This window comes from Sturnus vulgaris, chromosome 3 (assembly GCF_052056855.1).
Source record: "Sturnus vulgaris isolate bStuVul1 chromosome 3, bStuVul1.hap1, whole genome shotgun sequence".
NCBI lineage: Eukaryota > Metazoa > Chordata > Aves > Passeriformes > Sturnidae > Sturnus > Sturnus vulgaris.
Window position 1 is genome coordinate 48,424,739 of NC_142245.1, and position 20,296 is coordinate 48,445,034.

Consider the following 20,296-nt stretch of genomic DNA (forward strand, 5'->3'; position numbering starts at 1 on the left):
ATGGAAGCACGATTGTGACTAGAAAAGTGCATGGTTCAATCCTGACTTTATCTCTGCTTGCATTTGAGCTGGAAGAGTGGTTCTGTATCTGCCCTGAATATTAAATGTTAGCATTGGTTGTATATATTGATGTATATAATCTCACTGACAAAATCCCTGTCCACCTACGGACACATCACAGTAGTTGCTACTGTAGCCTAATAACTTCTCCATTTGTATCCTTAGTCCTAAACGCAAGCTGCATGATGACTGGGTTGGGAAGATTAGGTATTTTTCAGCCCTAAAATGTTTTGGATCCTGCTCCACAGACAGTATTAATTCATTTATTTTGGATGACATAAAGCGACTGGAGGACCACTTGTAAGTATCTGACATCTTCTAGAAAACAATAGATCTTCTGCTTTATATCTCTGCTGGAGATCAGTGCCTCATAAGATGTGATCTTCTTATATTGAATCTGCCTTTTCTACTAGCATTGTTAATAAAAAACAAAAATACATTTGTTTAAATGCTTGAATATTTTGGTGTGCTAGCTTTTGATGTGGGAGAGGACTGTCCATAGATGTTCAGTACTCACAGCCCTTAAAATATGTTATGTTGACAGTGTTGTCTCCTCCAATTTCTCCTGAGCAAGCAAATTTTAGTTAGAAAATTTATTAGTTATATGTATTGGATACCTATATCATGTATCCATTCATTTAAAATTTATACCCAGTCAAAAATAAACTCAACTAAATTTCATTTTCAGTTGTATTTTCACAAGTTTGAATTAAACAAGACTAAACCAAGAACACAATTTATTCTGAGGGCTGTGAAGTGGTTCTACCATGCAGCAGAAAAGAGGTTATGGCCTCCTTATTTGTGCCAAGTCTTTATTCATATGGCTCATCAGTGATATTAGCTGATTTTACTGATTTCAAGCCTAATTAGTCTGTGAATTTAGAAAAATTTATAGCACGATTATATAAAACAAATTCAGTTTGATGTAAGAAGGACCTATAAATAACGTACAAATAGAACTTCTCATTCAAATGTTTCAAAAGATTGTAAATATTAGATCAGCTTCTCAATTCTTCTGTGAGGTACATCCAGAGAGATTAATAGATTTTTAAAGCTAGTAGCTACAATTATTATGATCTGTTTTATTTCTTGTATAACACAGGCTGTAAATATTCTTGTAGCTATTCTTGAATCAATACAGTAAGTTTGGGTTTTATGAGTATTGCATGTCTGTTGAGGATGGGGAAGGTGAACTATGAAACACTTTGATTGTCCAAGGTCACATACCATGTCAGCTGAAAAGCTGAGAAATCCTGTTTGTTTTTGTTGGGAGCTTTGGAAAAATAGAATTAGTTAGAAGAGAAAGAAGACTAAGTCTGCAGAGCCAAAAGCCTAGTCTAAAGAGTAGATGCTAGTGTCATACACTTCAATGCAGAACATAAACTGCAACTATCTTGGTAGTTCTTTTTCATTTCACACTGGCTATAGTTGCAGTAAGTACATATCTCTAAGTGGTTTCTCACAGTAGATAGACGAAATTATAATTAGACAACTTAAAAATTACACAGCTATTAAAATGAAATTAATAGTCCTAGAAATATCTATAGATCAAATCACTTTGTAATGTCCATTTAATAAGTAACTAGTTTAAAAATATGATTTACTGATTCTAACAAAAGGAATTTCCCCAATTAACTTTGTACCAAGGTATTGTTATTGTACTCAAAGAAGGATGCAATGCACCTTCTCTCTTAAGGGACTTAGGTTTGTTTGCCAATAATGGCTGGTGAACAGCTATAATATTTTTTTACAGTAAAGTATCTAAAAAAGAGAGGTATGGATATAATGACAAGGTGCTTCTCTTGCAAGGCCATGGCTTGGGCAGGACTTCACAGTGCCAGAATCCCTTATTCCCACTGATCTTGGAGTAGTATCAAGACTTCATTAAAGAGCTAATGAACAGTTATATAGAAGTATAAAAGGTGAAAAAACCTTATGAAATATGTTAATCATTCATTAAAATTAATTAATTGTTATTTTGTACTGTCAAGAGAATTAAGACTTCTCTATTAGACCTCTGGAAAGAAATCTTTTCTTCCTCTAAATAATAGGAAGCAAACAACCTTTTATATACACCTGCCTAGAAATAACAAGCTCTTTCATTAATCCTCAAAGTTTCCAGTCTTTTGTCAGATTTACTGCCACCCGTATTTACAGTTTTCAATATTATTGGCTACTCTAGCCCAGAGTAGATGAACTAATACTTGTCTGAATTTCAAAGGAAAAAATTATTCTCATTTAGTTCTCAGTTAGCTTATTTACACTGGCAGTCATTGTTTCCTGGGAACGATAGGTGTTAATGCTGCTTTTACTACATCCAAAAATGAACAAAATATTCACTCATTGGTACCAATGGATGAAACTTGGAGAGACAAGCAGAAGTTGCTCAAAGGATTTAGAAGGTTTTGAAGGGTTTAGAAGGGGCAATGAGTCAATTTCAGTCTGTGTTGGCTGTTTGAATTCCCATGCTTTGAATGGGAATGGAAGCAGTAAACGTAATAGAATAACTGTTGAGTTTCAGATACTTGTGGTCTCTTCCTGTAGTCCTACAATGCAAAATAGATCATATAAAGACTATTCATTATACAGTACATTATACAGAAGCAACCGAAAAGTAACTGCACTTGCTTAATGTAGCACTGAGATCACAGTAGACCTCCATGTCTGAAACAGGCAGACAGTTTCTGTGGTACCTCCTCAGTGATGAACTGCTTTAAGCACACAGACTTGTGTACAGCCTACTTTGGTAACAGCTACCATTTTAGGAGTCTATTTGGAGTTTGCCTGTTAAAAGATTCAGGTGTGCAGATCAGATATTTATTTCTTTAATGGAAGTGCACTCTGTTCCTATTTCGTTGATGCCAGTATCCCTCTAAGTCTCTGTTATAAATCAATTTGCTTTTAACATGAGATTGCATACATTATGGAAACAGCTGTTCTGTATACTACAGAAAAATAAGGCAGAATGACTGTAGACTGTGTTTTCCAAATATTTCTTACATGATTGTTTTATTAATGATTGCAGACCTGTAAAGGAATTTTCTGTCCCTAAAGGAGTAAATGCCTTCACATACTGTGGAAAGGCAAAAGTCATTGTCACTGGAGGTAAGTATTGGGTTTTTTCCAAGAGATTGTTCTTGGAAAAAATTGTGAATTTTTTTATTTGAGTTAAATAAGATCAAATAAAGCTGAGTTAGCATCTTAAGAATTTCAACATTGGCTTCTGGCTACAATTAGAAGAAACAGAGGCCTTGCTTTTAATTGCTGTCAGCCATTGTCTGAAGAGATATACTTCCTGACAGGAGTCTGTCAAGGGCTCCATCTGGGTTTGATTCAAGTATCATTTATATAATAAAACAGAAGGAACAGTATGTTCGACTACTCTAAGGTATCTTTTCAAGTCACAGTGGCCTTGACCAGGTTATACACATTATTCCTTGCAGTTTCAGCAGAACCTCCAACCTATTACTCTTTCACCATCCTTTGGTATCTTAAGCAGTCACATTGGCCCATCTTAATACTTTGCATTGGTCTCTCTGATCATGTTTCCCCAAAATGTTACTGTTTGTTCTTTCTCCCAAAGGAGACTGCAGAAATGGCACTCTTACATCCACTTCTTCCCTGTTATCCAATAATTTTATGGACCTGTCTACTGTAGTGGTCGTGTTTGATGCTGCAGAAATGTTGCTGGATTATGGCAGCAATCTTATTTATATATTCTGTTTGATAGGATGGTGCCCTCAATTGGTATGGATGCTGCTTTCTTCAAGTCTTTATTGCTTAAAACTTTGTTAAAAAATGCAATAGCAAACATATGAATTCCTACATCTATATGCAACAAGAACTAAAAAAATGGCCAAGACTCTGCTGTCCAGCCTTGATAATACACATGGCAATATATGGGAAGTAAAGCAATTCATGTTGAATTGTAACTGTTTAACAAAAGGAAGACTGTGAAAGGTATCAAAATAAATATCAGGCAGTTCTATTGATTTTCTAGACACAAGATTTAAAGGAAAAGCAATACAGCTGTAGAAGGGGTGTTAGTGAAAATTCTGAGGTTTAGCCTTGGAGGAGATACTGTTTACACTGATTACCTTGTCACAAAAAAAAGTAGTCTGGGGAAATTTACTGATGACACAAAGTAGGGAGGTCCTCTTGAACAAATGTGGTCAGTATTTCCTACATGTACAACAGGAGGATTTTGCTATAGTAATAAAACCAGGGTGGTCTGAATAGGAAAGAAGGTCAATTACGCAGGAACTAGAAGAAGTTTCTTTTATACACTGAAAAATCTTCTTCCAGAAATAGCAGAAGAGAAAGATCTGGATAAACTTTCTAAGAAAATTGTAGTAGCGGTGGTATGTCGGACCAAAGGTCTGCCTAATGCACTCACTCCCCTTTGTCAGTGACCAGCAGTAAACACTTGTGGCACAGAAGAGGAATAGGACAGTCATGCAGCAGCACTTGCCCATAGTACACGTGCTGGTTCTGTCTTGCTCGTATGAACCACGTTTGAGAAAGATTAGTTGAATATAGAAAAAGTGTGGGGAAAGGTACCCATAATGGTCATCAAATCCGACTCTTTAGTGAATGGCCCATAAAGTGACTGAACTCACAGTCTTGGTGTTTACAGCAGCAGGCACTAACCAACAGAGCTAAGCTCTAACTGCACCATTGTGCGGAGATTAAAAAAGTATATTTTCTGTAACCTAGCAAAGTGACAACAAGGAATACCATTGATGTCTATTAGAGCAAAAATTAGAGCAGTGATGTGATCTGATTAGTGGCAGTTGCAAAAAAAAATACTGTCAATTTAAAATGGAGCTTGGACTTTTGAAAATATTACATTGAATACTTTTTTTGATGGTTGGAGGATAGACTTAGAATGCAGGAGCTTCTATCCCATCCAAACAGATCCCTAATCAGAACATTTTAGAAGCAGATGAGTTTTCTCAACGCTGAATTCTAATTTGTTTTGACTTTCACTGCACAAAAGTACTGAAAGTGTAAGCAACATGGAAAAGTTTAATAATATTGTGTTTAGGGACTCTGTAATGATGATTTTGATGATTTTTGAAGAAGTTTAAGAAGTTGTACTTACTTCTAACAATCTTCCTGTCCATTAATATTTACATACCCTTGAGCTGGAATCCTGTCTTGCTTATTTACCCACCATCCTTCATCTTATTATTGAAGGGCATCCTCCTGCCTCTCACCCTCCTTCACAAAGCTTAGCCCTGCTGTTCCCCTTGAATATGAAAGGAAATTATTCCTGAGCTGTATTACGAAGAGTCCCAGAACACAGTTGGAATGCATGTCCAAAGACAAAGACAGAGTGGGGTCATCTCTTTCAGTTTCACTGTGAAGTTAGATCAGTCAGGGCCTACTATGAAGCTGCACCCAGAATTTAAAATAATGCTACAGGTCTTGAAAGACCCCCCTACTAAAGCCTTCAAAAGCTGAGCTGTAGAATTCTGTGCTCTGTTAATAGAGTACACTGCTCACATTGGCACAGCACACTGTCAGGCTGGAGCACACTACATTCGCCTCTGTATCTTAAATGTAATCTCACTGTTGACTAGTTGAGAAACACTGATGATCCAGTTAATGACAGATTTAAACTAAAACTTCAAAATTAAAGTAAGATAGTCCTGTTAATTAGGTAGCCTGCAATTTTACCTGTAATATACCCTAAAAATGAGAGACCATAACAGGTAAATAATTCAGATAAATAATCATAATAATTCAGGTAAATAATCATAATAATTCAGGTAAATAATCATAATATATAAATTTCTTGGTGACATGTTCAAACATTTGTAAAAAGCTATGTTTGTTTGTCTCATTTGGCAATTGACATAAAAGAAAAATACAGCCTTTGATTGCAGGCTAGCTTCTAAAGTATTCAGCAGGGATAAATTGGCTAAACATTTTAGTAAGCTCCAATTTAATGTTATTTAGCCAGGTGTTTGTAGCACAAATGGAATGTTACATACTGTGATAAATTATTACTGTGACTATTAAAGAAGTCTTATTTTGAAACACTCTACCATCATTTATTTGTATTTGGTTGTGCTCTTGAGTTTGTCAATTCTGTGACACAACCTAATTTTGTCTTCTAGATATTTTATATTTATAAAAATGAAAAAGATAAAAACAAACCTGGTACTGAGTTTTTCGTGGTAAAGGCTAGAATTCAACTAGTAAAATGATAAAAGCCTGATAGTGGTCTAAAATATAGAGCCCAGAAAAGTTTAAAATAACTTCTCTGTGTAGCATTTTGCATTAATATTACACTGAGTGGTAAAGTTACATGGTTTTCTTCTTATTCTGTATTAATTTCAACTTCTAACCATATTAGTTCTTCAAATCTGGCTGTTGTTTTCCTGTAGGCAATGAAGCAGAAGAAAAGCTATTAGTGATTTCTAAATCTAACAATAACAGATTAAGACCAGTAAAAGGAACGACTCTGTGCTTGTTCAGTTTCCTTTGTGAATTCCTGGAACAAGTATATTTTCAGGAATTCCCAGGAATCCCAGTGATAGAAATGGCCAGAACTCTTCTAAGATTAGCTCTCAGAAGCATAGCAAATTCTTTTCTATTATGCCGTCTTAAATACAAGAACAGACAAGGAAACACAAAGAAAAAACAGTATGATAAACTAGTTCACCAGATGTCTGACTGTTATGAAGACGTTTTGCAGACATTATAAGGCAAGGTTATTTGAAAGACAGATTTGAAAGAAGGACAAGTTATTTTAAAGGATAAAGAGTTTCTGTGTGAGAGTAGCAACATAGAAAGAAGCCAGGAGGTATATTTTTCATTTACAATCTATTGAGGATGCCAGGCTAAGCCTAGTATTTCTCCATTCAGATATGTTATTGTTCTCTAGTGGTTTTCAACACCACTGAAATGCAGACATCTCAGCAGGCTTGTAATACCACACAAATTGCAAAACTGTGTCAGCAGGAGAGATAGTTTGACAAAGCATCACATGTTCAAAGAAGATATTTGAGTCCATAACATCTAGCTAGAATAGAGCTGTGGCTGTAGAATCTCACTTCCAAAAAAACTCTAAGCATCTGTTTTTATAATTATTTAACATGGAAAGAACCACACACAACTGAATCTGTTTTGGTTCAAATCACTGATTCCACAAAATCATTAAAAATTGCTGTTGAATAGATCGTCTAATTCAAGCTTTTCTTGAATGTGCTTGGTACCCACACTTTCAGAGTTCTGAATCCTGGAGGCATATTTGGAGCATGGAAAGAACAAATGTTCCAGGAAATGTTCCAGTGTAGCAGTGAATGTTAGGGCCAATCTGGCATTAGTCCAGAAAGAGAGAAGAGAGCACATTACTATAATAAAATCTACCATTATCTCCACATCAGTAAAAGGAATTAAAATTTATCCGCTATTTCACATGAAAAGCAAACAGTATTTTTCAATGTAAGGAAGGGTTTTCTTCCCAAATGTCACTTGATCTTCCTGTTAATATCTAAAGTAAATGACATATAATTAGTGATTCTACTCTTAAAAGAAACTCTGTGCCAGAATTAAAGGACACTCTCCTCCCCTTCAATCATCTGCCATCACTTCAGGAATATAAAGAACAGAGCAGTTAGGAAGACCAGGAAAGGTTCTGTTCCTCAGAAGTGCAGCCAGCAGGTCGTCAAGTTGATCAGATATTGTCAACAGCTTCTGCCCAGTTCTCCACCATCTTAAGACATGACAGTTTCCATCTGGGGTTGGTAAGGGGTATGTTGTTGAAGCAATGTCTGTTTCCTCTAATACTGTAACCAATCTCACCAGTCTCACTGGAGGCTTCTGGCAACTGTATTTCATGTCCTTCTCATGGGAGGTCTGCAAGCTGAGTTTTACTCCCATGGACATGTTTCACCCTAAACCCAAGGGTTTCACAAGGGTTCTGCTAACTTGCAGGGCATGTCTGGGACAGCCTAACACAAACTCTGAAGAAGTGAGCAGGGACATCCACCACATTCTGGAGTTCCCCCATCCAAAAGGGTTTCATAAACCATTTGTGCAGTTATAACCTATTTAAGCTACTTTCTGCCATGCTTACAGCATATAGATTGTCTAAAGTAGTTTTGCATAAAAAAAGAATCTCTTTCCCTGGAAGTTTCAAGCCAGTCAGCTACTTACACATGGCCTTCCTTGCCTGTGCAGAAGTTCTGCCTTCATTGTACTGGTACAGCTGTTTGCATAGTTGAATTCTCAGTCACACTTGTGAAATGAACCTGCATAAATCAAAATGTCTTTCTGTTGTAGCTATTTTAAGAGTAGATGATTCCTTCAGCGAGCCTCTCTCATTTAGAGAGAAGCCACATAAACAGTAGAATCAATTTTACTGAGAGAACAATATTGTTTAATGGTGGAAAAGGGAGATGGGGTGCTCCCAAACAAATCACATATTGCTGCATTAAGAAGGAAAGGAATAGATTTCTGGAGAGAGAAATGGAGTGGCTGACTAATGACAGTAGGTTGAACAAGCTTAATGAAGATTATTAACATAATTGAGCTGAGCGCTTAACATAATTGAGCTGGTTCTCTTAGGGCATATACTTCCTAGTCTATAGTTCTTTTGCTTTTTGCTCTTCAATTTAAGCTGAGAGAAATGTAGAATTCAAACAGAAATCTAGACAAAATGTGGCTGTATCATTTCTTGTGTGTAAAAATAGACTGTTCAGCTAGATGCCTATAATTTGTACAATTGCAATATTTGCCAGGAATTGGAAGTTAAAATACATTTTTAACATCCTTGTGTTTTGAGGTATTTATGGAAACTATTAGCAAAATAGTACCAAACATTCACCTCTATTCTCATTTACTTTACTAAAAACTCAGTCATCAGCAGTTACTGTTTTCTGTCTGTCCTCAACTTTCATGCCCACTCCTTTCTGCATGTTCACCTTCCTCCTCCTTTGTGTCCTGGTTAGCTGGACACAAAATTTTTTTACACTTTTCTAAATTACATCATTGAAGGAATCAAAATATGAGCCCCAGTTGTATTTCTATTAAAGTATTCTGCTCCTCTGGAACTAGACCATGTAGTCCCATTCAGTGTCCCTGCCATTCCTTTAGCAAAACAAAAAGGCTTTGAAAAGCTAATCACCAACTTATGAACACTAAGCTCTCAATTACAAAGATAATTTGTAATACAAGTGACTATTCAATCTTTCTGTCTATATATTCTTTTTTTATTTCAGGTAATGACAGAATCCTTCGTTTGTGGAATCCTGTAGTTAATTTTAGTCCTGTGGGGAAGCTATTCGGACACAAACATAGTGTTGTGGAAATTGTGACAAATGAAAAAGATCAACATGTCATCAGCCTTTCCTGTGCAAAGGTAAAACACTTTTTTGAACCTTGAGGAAACAGGGATGGAAGAATGATCCAGGGAAGTCCAGGCCTGTCAGCCTAGCCTCAGTGCCCTGCAAAGTTATGGAAAAGAAGATCTGGAGTGCAATCACACAGCACATACGGAACAACCAAGGGATCAGGCCCAGCCAGCACAGTTCAGGAAAGGCAGGTCCTGCCTGCCTGACCTGGTTTCCTTTTATGAGCAGGTAACCAACCTGATCAAGGCAAGGGCAAGAGTAAGGCTGCGGATGTTGTCTGCCTGGACTTCAGCAAAGCCTTTGATACTGTCTACCATGGCATTCATCTGGAAAAGCTGTCAGTCCACAGCTTGCACAGGTGCACCTTTGCTGCACTAAGAGCTGGTTGAATGGCCAGGCCCAGAGAGTGGTGGTGAATGATGCCACATCCAGTTGGTGACCAGTCTGTAGAGGTGACCCCCAGGGATTAATACGGGGTCTAGACCTGTTCAATATCCCTATTGATGACCAGGATGAGGGAACCAAGTGTGCCCTCAGTAAATTCACTGACAACACGAAGCTGGGGGGATTGTTGATCTGCTGGAGGGGAGGAGGGCTCTGCAGAAGCATCTGGAGACTGGATTGATGGGCCAAGGCCAACAGTATGAGCTGCACTTTGACCACAACAATCCCAGGCAGAATTACATGCTTGGGAAAGAGTGGCTGAAAGCTGCCCAGCAGAAAAGGACCTGGGATTCCTGGCTAGCAGCAGCTGAACTTGAGCTGGGAATGCGCCCATGTGGCCAAGAAGGCCAATGGGATCCTGGTCTGGATCAGCAATAGCGTGGCCAGCAAGACCAGGGCAGTGATTGTCCCCCTGTACTCAGCACTGGTGAATCCACGTCTCAAATCCTATGTTCAGTGTTGGGTCCTCACTTTAGGAAGGACATTTGAGGTGCTGGAGCGTGTGCAGAGAAGGGCAATGGAGCTGATGAAGAGTCTGGAACACAAGTCGTATGAAGAGTGGCTGAGAGAGCTGGGGGTGTTTAGCCTGGAAAAAAAAGGAGGCTGAGGGGAGATCTTATCACTCTCTACAACTGCCTGAAAGGAGGGTGTAGCCAGCTGGGAGTCAGCCTCTTTCTCCAGGCACCTAGAAATAGGACAAGAGGAAATGGTCTTACACTGTGCCAGGGGAGGTTTAGGTTTAATATCAGGAAGAATTTATCTACAGAAGAGGTTAGTAAACATTGGAATGGGCTCCCCCAGGAGGTGGTGGAATCACCATCACTGGAAGTGTTAAGAAACAACTGGACATGGCACATAGTGCCATGATCTGGTTGACAGGGCAGTGCTTGGTCAGAGGTTGAACTCAGTGATCTTGGAGGTCTTTCCAGCCTAAATGATTCTGCGATTCTGTGAAATCAATGTTACAAATTCAAGTAGGAATCTATTTTTTAGTAAGTACTTCTGATAGCAATTGGTTATCAGTTCATTTATTGTAATAAAAAGGCTTTAAGTTAAAATTCCCAAATTATTTTATGTTGAGAATTAAGACTAGAATGGAACTATTTGACATATTGTCTTCACAAGTGTGACAAAAGAATGCTTACAATAGTAGATATTAGCATTCTGATAATTTCTGTATTACTTTATCAACTGATAGATTTAAAACAGAACCTCGAATGCTTCATTCAGTAGTGGTCGCCTGCAAAAATTTCCTACAGTTCTTTTGCACTTCTGTCTTCCTACCAGCCTACTAAATCCATAAGGTGGAGTTTTTCTGGTGTCTCTATATATCATGTTCTACTATTGATCTCTTTCTAACCAGTGCCTTTTACAAGGCTTACTGATCCAAAGGATTGACCATGAGCAGGACTGCTAATAAAATCAGTAATAACACAAGATTCTGCTGGAAAGAGATGGGTATACGAGAAGTGATTGGTGGAATCATGCTGTTGGTTATTTTTATGATTTGTCAAAATGAGACTTCTCAGGGAAGAATAAAAACTTCTATGAATACATGCAAAAATAAAAAGAAGCTCCTGAAGGAGTAGCGAATGGCTATAGAACTCTTTCAAGGTGGTCCAATGCCATATTTTCAATATTTAACAATATTCAATATCGTTATTAGCATCTACAATGATGGAGTGGAGAGGATGGATATTAAATTAACCAGTTACGCCAAACTGGTTAAAGCTGCAGTGCTTGAGCAGAAGTATTAGACTTCAGAATGGTCATGAAAATCAAAGGTATGATTATGAAAAACAGCTTCTATGAATCAATAAGGACCTAATGTGATTAGTCTGCTGAGATATCCCTCCATCTGTAAGGTTTCCAGATTTTTATTGAGTTATGTACGAAATATTGCTGAACTATGTGTCCTGCCCATGTCACTCTTCTGCTATAATTGCTTACCACTACTCATTGTGGTGGCAGTAAATACCACATTTTCACTTCTTTAATCTTATTCTTTAAAAAACCCCACACATTTCTAAAAGTAATACTAGCTGAAAATAAATTATAAAAATTTCCTATCTTCACATAATCCTGGAGCCATAACCCTTCCCCCTTCCTCACTCATATAAATCTATACCTGTCTGTTCTGTAGATAACTGTAACTTTGCTACAGGCATAGATTACTGTGAATTAAGGAGGGTTTTGACAGCCTCAAGCTATACATGTAGGAAAAATGAAGTAAGATGTAAGACATGACTTAAAGGGAATGAATGAACATTAAGATATTTATGAAAAAGCAACTGAGAGTGAAGCCCTTGGGGCACTAAATGAGAAGATCTTTTGAGGGCCCTTCTGGGCTTTTCTATGATTCAATAGGATGATTTATAAGAAAGCAAAATACATTTTAAAAGTCTCTAACTATGTGGACACATGAGATCTTAACTAAATATAGCTGAATAGTGCCAATGACATCAGCAAGACCACTTGTACCTGCAAATGAATATATGGAAGTATGTTTTAATTAAAAGCCATGTGTGTTTAAATAGTACAGTGGATTGTAAGGCTGAAATTGCATTTCTCAAAAAAAAAATAGACATAAATTCCTGGACTTTCAAGTTGTCAGATAAATCTTTTGGTCATAGTGAAAACTATATAAAAAAAGAAATTACATCTCCTCACAGAGGAGTCTAAACATAGACTTTCAAATAAAGTGCTTATCACTCTGTACCTCAAATACACAATCTATAGAAGAAATATGGTATACCAAATAGCAGAAGGAGGTCAGCTATAACAGGATTGCTTTCAACCTGCTTAAAGCACATTTGTGTTTGGCAGACAAGAACCAGGAATTATATAAAGATGTGTGCAACTTCTCAGGGAACTTTTAATGATACTTTAGCATTTACTTTGTTGCCATCTAAAAAACAAAGAGCAACTTGCTTTTCAATCTGCCTAACATAAAAAATCAAAATAGTTTTCTCTGTTTCCATCTTTCAGTGACTGTGATATAGAAGGCCTCTGAAGCAAAATAAGGACAGAATATATATCTTTACTGAAAATAAATTAGAGGCCAGTGATCTCATAGAAGCATTGTATCTCTTAATATAGATTTTACAGTAAGTGTTTGAACAGAACTAGAACTAGAAGAACTAGAAGAAAAGCTTAGGAAAATTAAATTAACACTTCTTCAGAACCTTCCCAAAATTAAATTTAACCTACACTGTATCAGCTATCCATATTAAAATAAAAGTTTTTTTATTGTGGCATTTTCAACTCAAGTTGCAAAACAAGGCAAAAAGTAGGGAGTATTTTTTTTTAAGCAAGATTTGCAATTATTATCTTTCTTAAATAATTGTTTCATTTGAAGATTCAGACTGATTTTAAACTGTATGGCTATTTTTCTTGAACTGTATTGAAAAGTTCCTTCTCATTGTAAAGATACTTTTTGCAGTGTAAAATGTGCTCACAAGAATGTCTCTGCAGCCTGTATACAGTTGATTTGAACTACACAGTTCAAAAGTAAGGGACCAATGACATTGGCTTTTTGTTTCAGCATCAACGTGTTGCAGTCTAAAGAAGTAATGGCTGAATTAAGGGCTCAAAACCTGCAGTGAGTGATTTTAAGACCATTTGTGTCACAAATCTGACACATCTATTACAGGAGTACTAGGAGATTTATTGGATGGAATTAACCTTAGGTCGATACTATAGGACACAAATATATATTATGGTTTATACAAAAATTCAGAAACTATCTTGGAATTTGGATTCAAACAATCATTCTATTTAAGAAAATGAAGATTTCTTTAACTATTCCAGCACATAAGAATTTTGTTTGCTCCAATATTATAAGGATTTCTTGATCGGACTAATTATAAGTAAAGAAGTTGCCAGGCAGCTATTAAAAATTTTCTAATTCTACTATCACAAAAATTAAACTTAGTTTTTTGGTCTATAACATAAGAATACCTACAAATTAGGCAGAGACATTAATTTGTATATAATTTCTATATGACCTTTAGTCATATAAATTAATGTTTCCATAGTACTGACACTGAGGTGGAGGGGAGGGCCAAAGCAGGAATTTTCATAATTCTGTGTTGCTGACCTTACTCCAAAGTATAATATTCATGGAAATAAGTTTGTTCCTGATCTTCCAGATTGTGAAGACCTTCGAGCTAGCAGTTTGCATAGGTGCAGTTACAGCTGTAGTCCACAGCTGCATCTTTTTCTTCAGCAGTTAAGTTAAGTGAATTTACAAGAAAATCTAAAATATTGATGTGATCTATGTGTTCCTAATCATAGGAACATGCTCTGAATCTTGTGCTGAGATTTCCCACAAACACAATTGTATGTTAAATTATAGACCGCAGACAGACATGAACTACATTCCTCACAATTACACTTACAGTGTGTCTGTCTTGACTTACATTTTGGTTGAAAATATTTCCATAAAGTAATAACTGTTAAATTTTTCTGAAGATATTAACTCATTCCTTGTATCATTGTACCAAAATACAGACTCAGATTTTGATATAATACATGGAATCGTTGCCAAAGTGTCAGCATGTTATAGGCATAGATTAGATTATTGGCATAAAAGTAAAAGCATATAACTGTGAATGCAAATGTATATAACACTTTGGAATTATTCTGTGGAAGCCACTAAAGCAGTTTTCAGGAAACATTTTTTTCAAGATGAGTGGCAAAGCCTATCTCTAGATTTGTGATTGAAGCACCATTGATATTTATCATTTGGGAGCTATAAAAAGAGGAATAAGTGATTATTTCCTACTGTTAGAACTATTTTACACCTTTTCTCTACAAAGTAAAATAGTATGGCTCATTCAAGCACTGAAGCAACCTCTTTTTTATTGACAATAAATGCTGTAGAATACATTAAGTCCTTTAGAAAAGCCAGCTTTGGACTTGGAATTACAGCTAAGCAGCATCTTCAGATGCTTTAAGATACACTAGATAGACAATGAACTATGACACGAGTTGGATGTTTCAAGCCAGGCAAGGGAAGATTGTCATGTATGAAGGTACTTGGTCTGCCTGGTTATTACATTACCACTAATGCAATTTTCTACAAATACCAGTATTCTAACTTAATAGAAATTACTATTGGTTTTGGTGGTTTTTTTCCTGTTGGGCCAAATAAACAGAAGAATTACTTTTACTGAGTGTGTGGTAATATGAGAACAGTCTGTGGGGTAAAGAAATCATGGAAAACTGACTTGATGCTTCAGCACAAGTAGAAGAATACTGCATAGGAAATCTCTGCTGTGTTTAGTTTTTTCCTCTCCTTCATGTCACTCAGTCCTTCATTGCCCCTGTCTCTCTATAGTTTGGCCATTTTTATTTTCATCCTGCATTATGAGCATTTATTACTTAATTTTTTTCATATTACAGAACTGATTAAATGCATTCAGGAAGCATCAAGAGGAAAAACCCCACTCATAGGCATGGGGCTATTAAGCCTGGAGATGTGGCAGGAAGTAGGCATTATCTGAAAGATGATCTTACACTCTGTGGAAACAAGGAGTTTAAGGCTAAATGGCAGAGACCAGACCTGGCTGAATAACTCTTATACTTAAAAGGCTGTGAAGCAGTGACAACCACTCTTTCTCACTTAGTGCAGAGTGGGGATTCACAACTTCAACAGTGGAGGCTACAACTTCATGTCTTGCCTACTTGAGTTGTCAATGGAAGTCAGAAAGGCAAAATTTACTTCACCAGTTGTCTCACTGATTTTACTAGAACATTTCCAGTAGTGGGTTTGGTTGAAGTAGACCACCTGAGTGAGTCAGGAGAACAAGATTTGAGCCTACAGGCTTCAATTCATAAAAACAAACAGTCTTGTTTGATGATCAGTAGGCTAATATAAGGAGTATATTCCTAGTCTTTAAACTACTGTACAGTATCATTTGTAAACGCAACCCCCTTGTTTTAAACAAGTGAAGGCAGTGTTCTTTGAGTTTTTTCTTTTTAAAAGTAATTTCAGTTTTGGTAGCTAAAGAGGAATGCATACATTTACACACAGCAGGAGAGCAGCACAACAAGCAAGGATTTTTCATCTCTCTATTCTGGGACATGGGAGAGTTTCATTCCGTTCATAATTTCTTCAAAATCAAATGCAGCCAACATGATGCAACCACATAAACATTTCCCTGCTAAAATTTGCCTATCCTAAAGTAACTCTGTTGTACATGTTAGCTTTACTCTTACACAACCTGAGGGTAGATTTTTAGCATTTCAGAGAAAATAAAGGGACGTAAGATATGTTGTTAGTTTTTTCATTTTCTGACTTTAGCTAATTTATTCAACCCTTGATGTTATCAGCCTCTTGTCCTCTCTCTCCTCATCTGCTTAATATTGGCTGGGCAATATCCCTGTGGGAAGTCATAAGTGTCTTTGTCAATCTGGAACTGAGCAGGTGATTTTATCAATGCCTGTTAGTGTGGATGTCTGTCTAACCAGTTTTGAAAGTACATGATATTGTTATAAGGATATATTTATAGTACAGTCATTTGTCTTCCTGAAAAATGAGAGCAAGTCAGCTGGAAACACACTGCTTAATTTATGTCAAACCTTTGGTAATCATGGCTGTTACTGGAATGTACTGTATAACAATATTAAATTTAATCTAGATAATTTGAAAAAGAGGCATTTGGGAAATCTGCTCCAGTCATCCTTCACAAAAATTGTGGCCACATCTATATCAGACACATTTTTTCTTTATAGCTTTGAAACCAAAGTTCTCTTACTGCTGTGCCTTTATTCTCTTTGGTTTGTTTTTCCCAGATACTAAGAATTTTGTTCTTCTCTTATATTGAATAATCCTTCAATAGCATTGAATGTTCTTCAGACTTTTCATGTAGGATACTCAATTTTCTGTAATTTCTGTAATGTCCCATTTTCTAATATTCAAATCACACTGTGCCTTAGTATGAAAGGAAAAAAAAAATAAACAACACAACCACTACAAAATCCTACAGAAGTCTCAAGGGAGATGTCATACATTTAGATAAATATTGGAAAGAAGAGTGCAAAGTTGATGTCAGTGGCTCCCAGTGACCAGAACAAAGACAATGAAATCTGAAACACAGGAGATTCTGTGTGGACATCAGGAAACATTTCTTTACTATGAGGGGGACCAAGCACAGACACAGGGTGCCCAGAGAGGTTGTGGCATCTCCCTCCTTTGAGGTATTTCAAATCCATCTGGACATGGCTCTGCTCTGTGTTGCTTAACTTGAACTATGGTATTAGACAAAGTGATCTCCAGCAGTCCCTTCCAATCACAACTGTTGTCATTCAATGAAAAGGTTAAATTATTTCAAAAACTTTGTCTAAGGTGAGAAAATTATTCTAAGATTGGTTGAAGATTGACAGAAGGAATCTGTCTGCATTTTAACTCTTCTGATTCAGGTGTTCATGGGCAACCACCTCTGTCCTACACCTCTAGCTTCCTGTTTTTGACCCCCACACCATCTGCATGTCCGCTGAAGCTGTTCTCCAGAAGCGTTGAGTGTTATTTTGTCTTTGCAGCAGGGATCAGGTATGTCTATTGTCAGTGCATCCTCCACACAGTACAGAGACAAGACATGCAGAGCATTTATACCCTCTCAATAGCAGCACCCAATAAATATCCTTCAGGCTCATTGCTATGTAATTAGACTCACTATTGCAAACAACAGTTTGATTTCTTTACAGCATCCCTTCATGTTTGGGAAAAGTAAGTAATTTTATATACTACTAGGTTAATGGTATTATCTGTGATTTGAAATGCTCATAATTTTGAGCTTTGTCAAGTTAATATCTTAATAAGGCAGTAACTATAGTACTGGCTGCTGCACCACATTGCATTAATATGATTAGAACTAGATCCTCCTTGCCTTAACCTCACAAGTAATCCCATTGACATCAATTTGTTCCTAAGTATTCTTACTGTGACAGCAGCACTTTGCAGGATCACCTTCAGGGATCACAAGACATATAGGCGCTCTCCGCAGATAACTTAACACGGCAAGCAGAACTGCAGTTTGACATTCATGCCTGGTGATTTTAGTCTTTGAGGCCTCAGATGTTCTGTATGAATTTGTGATTTTTTTCATTTAGACCAAGGAGCCTTTAATGACCCTCTCAAACGTGAACAGGAGAGCGAATAGGAGCAGATAAACTAAATGCTTTTAAAAAATCAACTTCAGTTGTTCCTTACTCTTCCTGTCTGTGCCTACAGTGAATACTGTGGCTAGCGCAACTTCTTGCTGCCCCACAAGTGTAGGATTTTGAGTTTTACTGCATGAGTGTTTTTTCCTAAGTCCTTTTAAAGACTTGCAGCATCACCATTCTGTAAAACTGAGGAGAGTTGACTTCTTCAAAAAACAAATATTCTTTAACTTTCAAAAAATATCAGCAGAATGTGACAGTTTGGAAGAACTATAAAAGAAAGTTACTTTTTTCTCTAGAGAGTTGTTGAGATATTTCCCATAGAACAGTGTTTTAAAGTCACTTATTCTTAACTAGCAGAAATTTGAAGGGATTATGTTTTGTTGGGAGAAGGGGGAGAGCAAAACCTGAACTTCTTTAGTCTTTATTTATCTCAGTTAATTACAGACAGAAAGGAGAACAGGGTTTGCTTCTTCGAAAATCAAAGCGTATTTCCACAGTAGCATCTGCATAGAAACCTGGCAAGAGATAAGTGTTCCCAAGCCTGAACTTTATTGTACTGAGAGCATGTAAGAAATTTATTTACCGGTTTTTCTGGCCCTATTAAACATCTGTTTTCTATTTCCCTCTGCTTTTCACGTTTTAGTTGTTAAGATGAATCTTTTGCCTTTTGTCTGTCTTTGAGTGTATTGAGAAAAATAGAAGAGAGATGTGTTGCTAGTTTTACAAGCTCATAAAACAAGGTCTTCAGAGCCAATGGAAAAGATTGTTCAGACTTTTAATGTGTTCTGAGTTTTAGGGCTTGAAGGAAGGTGGTGCCCAAGAGGAAAATGTTTATGAATGCAAATACAGACATTTAAATTATTCAGGGGATGTTAGAAGGCTCAGAATGGGTCTCAGTGGCAAGAACTCCCACTGAATTCTGGGGGATTTGGTTCCCAATTTTTATCAGTGTCTGTGGAAATTCTATCTGTAACTATGTGATTTTGCTATTGGGTTGAAAAATTTATGACATGAGAAGAGCACCCCAGAACAGAGGAACTGCTGCAGATTGCAGTCCTGGAGAAGATAACAGTTTGCTGGGGCTGTTGCAGCCAAGATAGAGGAAAGAGATGCAGTGTGCATTCCTTGAATGCCCCTGTGTGCCAGATACCAACTGTGTGAAGAAGGCTGGTCACAATGTGGGAACACAGGCGAGTATCCCTGCTCTGCTAACTTAAAAAGTCTGTGGGTCAAAGACAATTCTGCTAACAGCTAAACCAAACGAAATTTCTCTATATTGTATATATACTGTTGCTGGAAGTACAGCTCATCTTTCCCTATGAAGTTGAAAGGGTGTGTTGTTTCCAATAGCACTTGAAGCACCTTCTTTCCACATTCCTTCTCCTCCCTAATATGTTTTGTTTGCTTGTATATAGTCTCTGTTTTGCATTTCAGAAGACACAGTCCAAAAGCACTTTGCCATAAAAAAAATATGTTCTCAGAGGTTTTCAGGGATTCCTGGTATTTCTCAGGCTGCTGTGGGAAATTCTTCAATAAATAAGTAGGACAGTAAAGTTAGTATTAACAAAACACTCCGAAGGCAACTCCCCCTAGTCACTTCTTAATTTCTAAATAAGTATGTCTTTTTTGCCTCTCTTCATGCATGGATTCATGCACAGTCTGTGTGCTGATGCAGATGAGCAGCACTGACATTGTGTCTTGCGGCCATGCTGGTGATGCCTTTTGTGGGAGTTACTCATGTGGAACAGTGGTTTATGTAATCTCCCCATCCCTGCCCACAGGCTGGGGGAAAAAAGCAGCAATAAGGCAGGGAAGAGATTTATGAATGCTGCGATGTATTTAGGTTTTTGCTGTCACTTTAAGTGACTGCATTTTCTTAATGTGCTACTGGCCTTAACAGCTGAACAAGCAGCAAGAAATGGCACAGGAAGCTCTTATATTCTCTTGTGCCATAAAACCCTCTTCTCTTTTTATTGCTTTGACATTATGTCAAACCTATGTCACACTTTTTGACCAACTGAACTTGAATAGTCCATTAGACTATTAGAATTCTCTTTCTTCAATTTTTGTTTTATGTAATTTCACTAACACTGTAACAGATCTGCGTGATGTTTATAGGAAGGTTTATCTCTGTTCCGTGACTTCTTATTTTCACCTGACTGTAGTATCTCCACAGATACCTACTTTTACTTAATTTTCAGCTCTTACCAATGTTTTTACATGCCCTAATTGTGAGTGTACCAGAATTGAGATTGGGG

General features: G+C 37.0%; 1 protein-coding gene across 12 annotated transcripts in view; it reads left to right on the forward strand.

Annotated features, from left to right (window-relative positions):
• The window catches only part of WDR64 (WD repeat domain 64), a 127,945-nt gene that overhangs the window by 75,475 nt on the left and 32,174 nt on the right, over nt 1-20,296 (forward strand). For all 12 annotated transcript variants that reach the window (XR_015802373.1, XR_015802374.1, XM_088161554.1 and 9 more), the window contains 3 exons: nt 226-360; nt 3,086-3,165; nt 9,294-9,433. Coding sequence is in view for 10 of the 12 variants with exons in the window: in XM_088161554.1 (XP_088017680.1) it covers nt 226-360; nt 3,086-3,165; nt 9,294-9,433 (355 nt within the window). In the remaining 2 variants the exon portion in view is untranslated. The remainder of the gene's footprint in view (nt 1-225; nt 361-3,085; nt 3,166-9,293; nt 9,434-20,296) is intronic.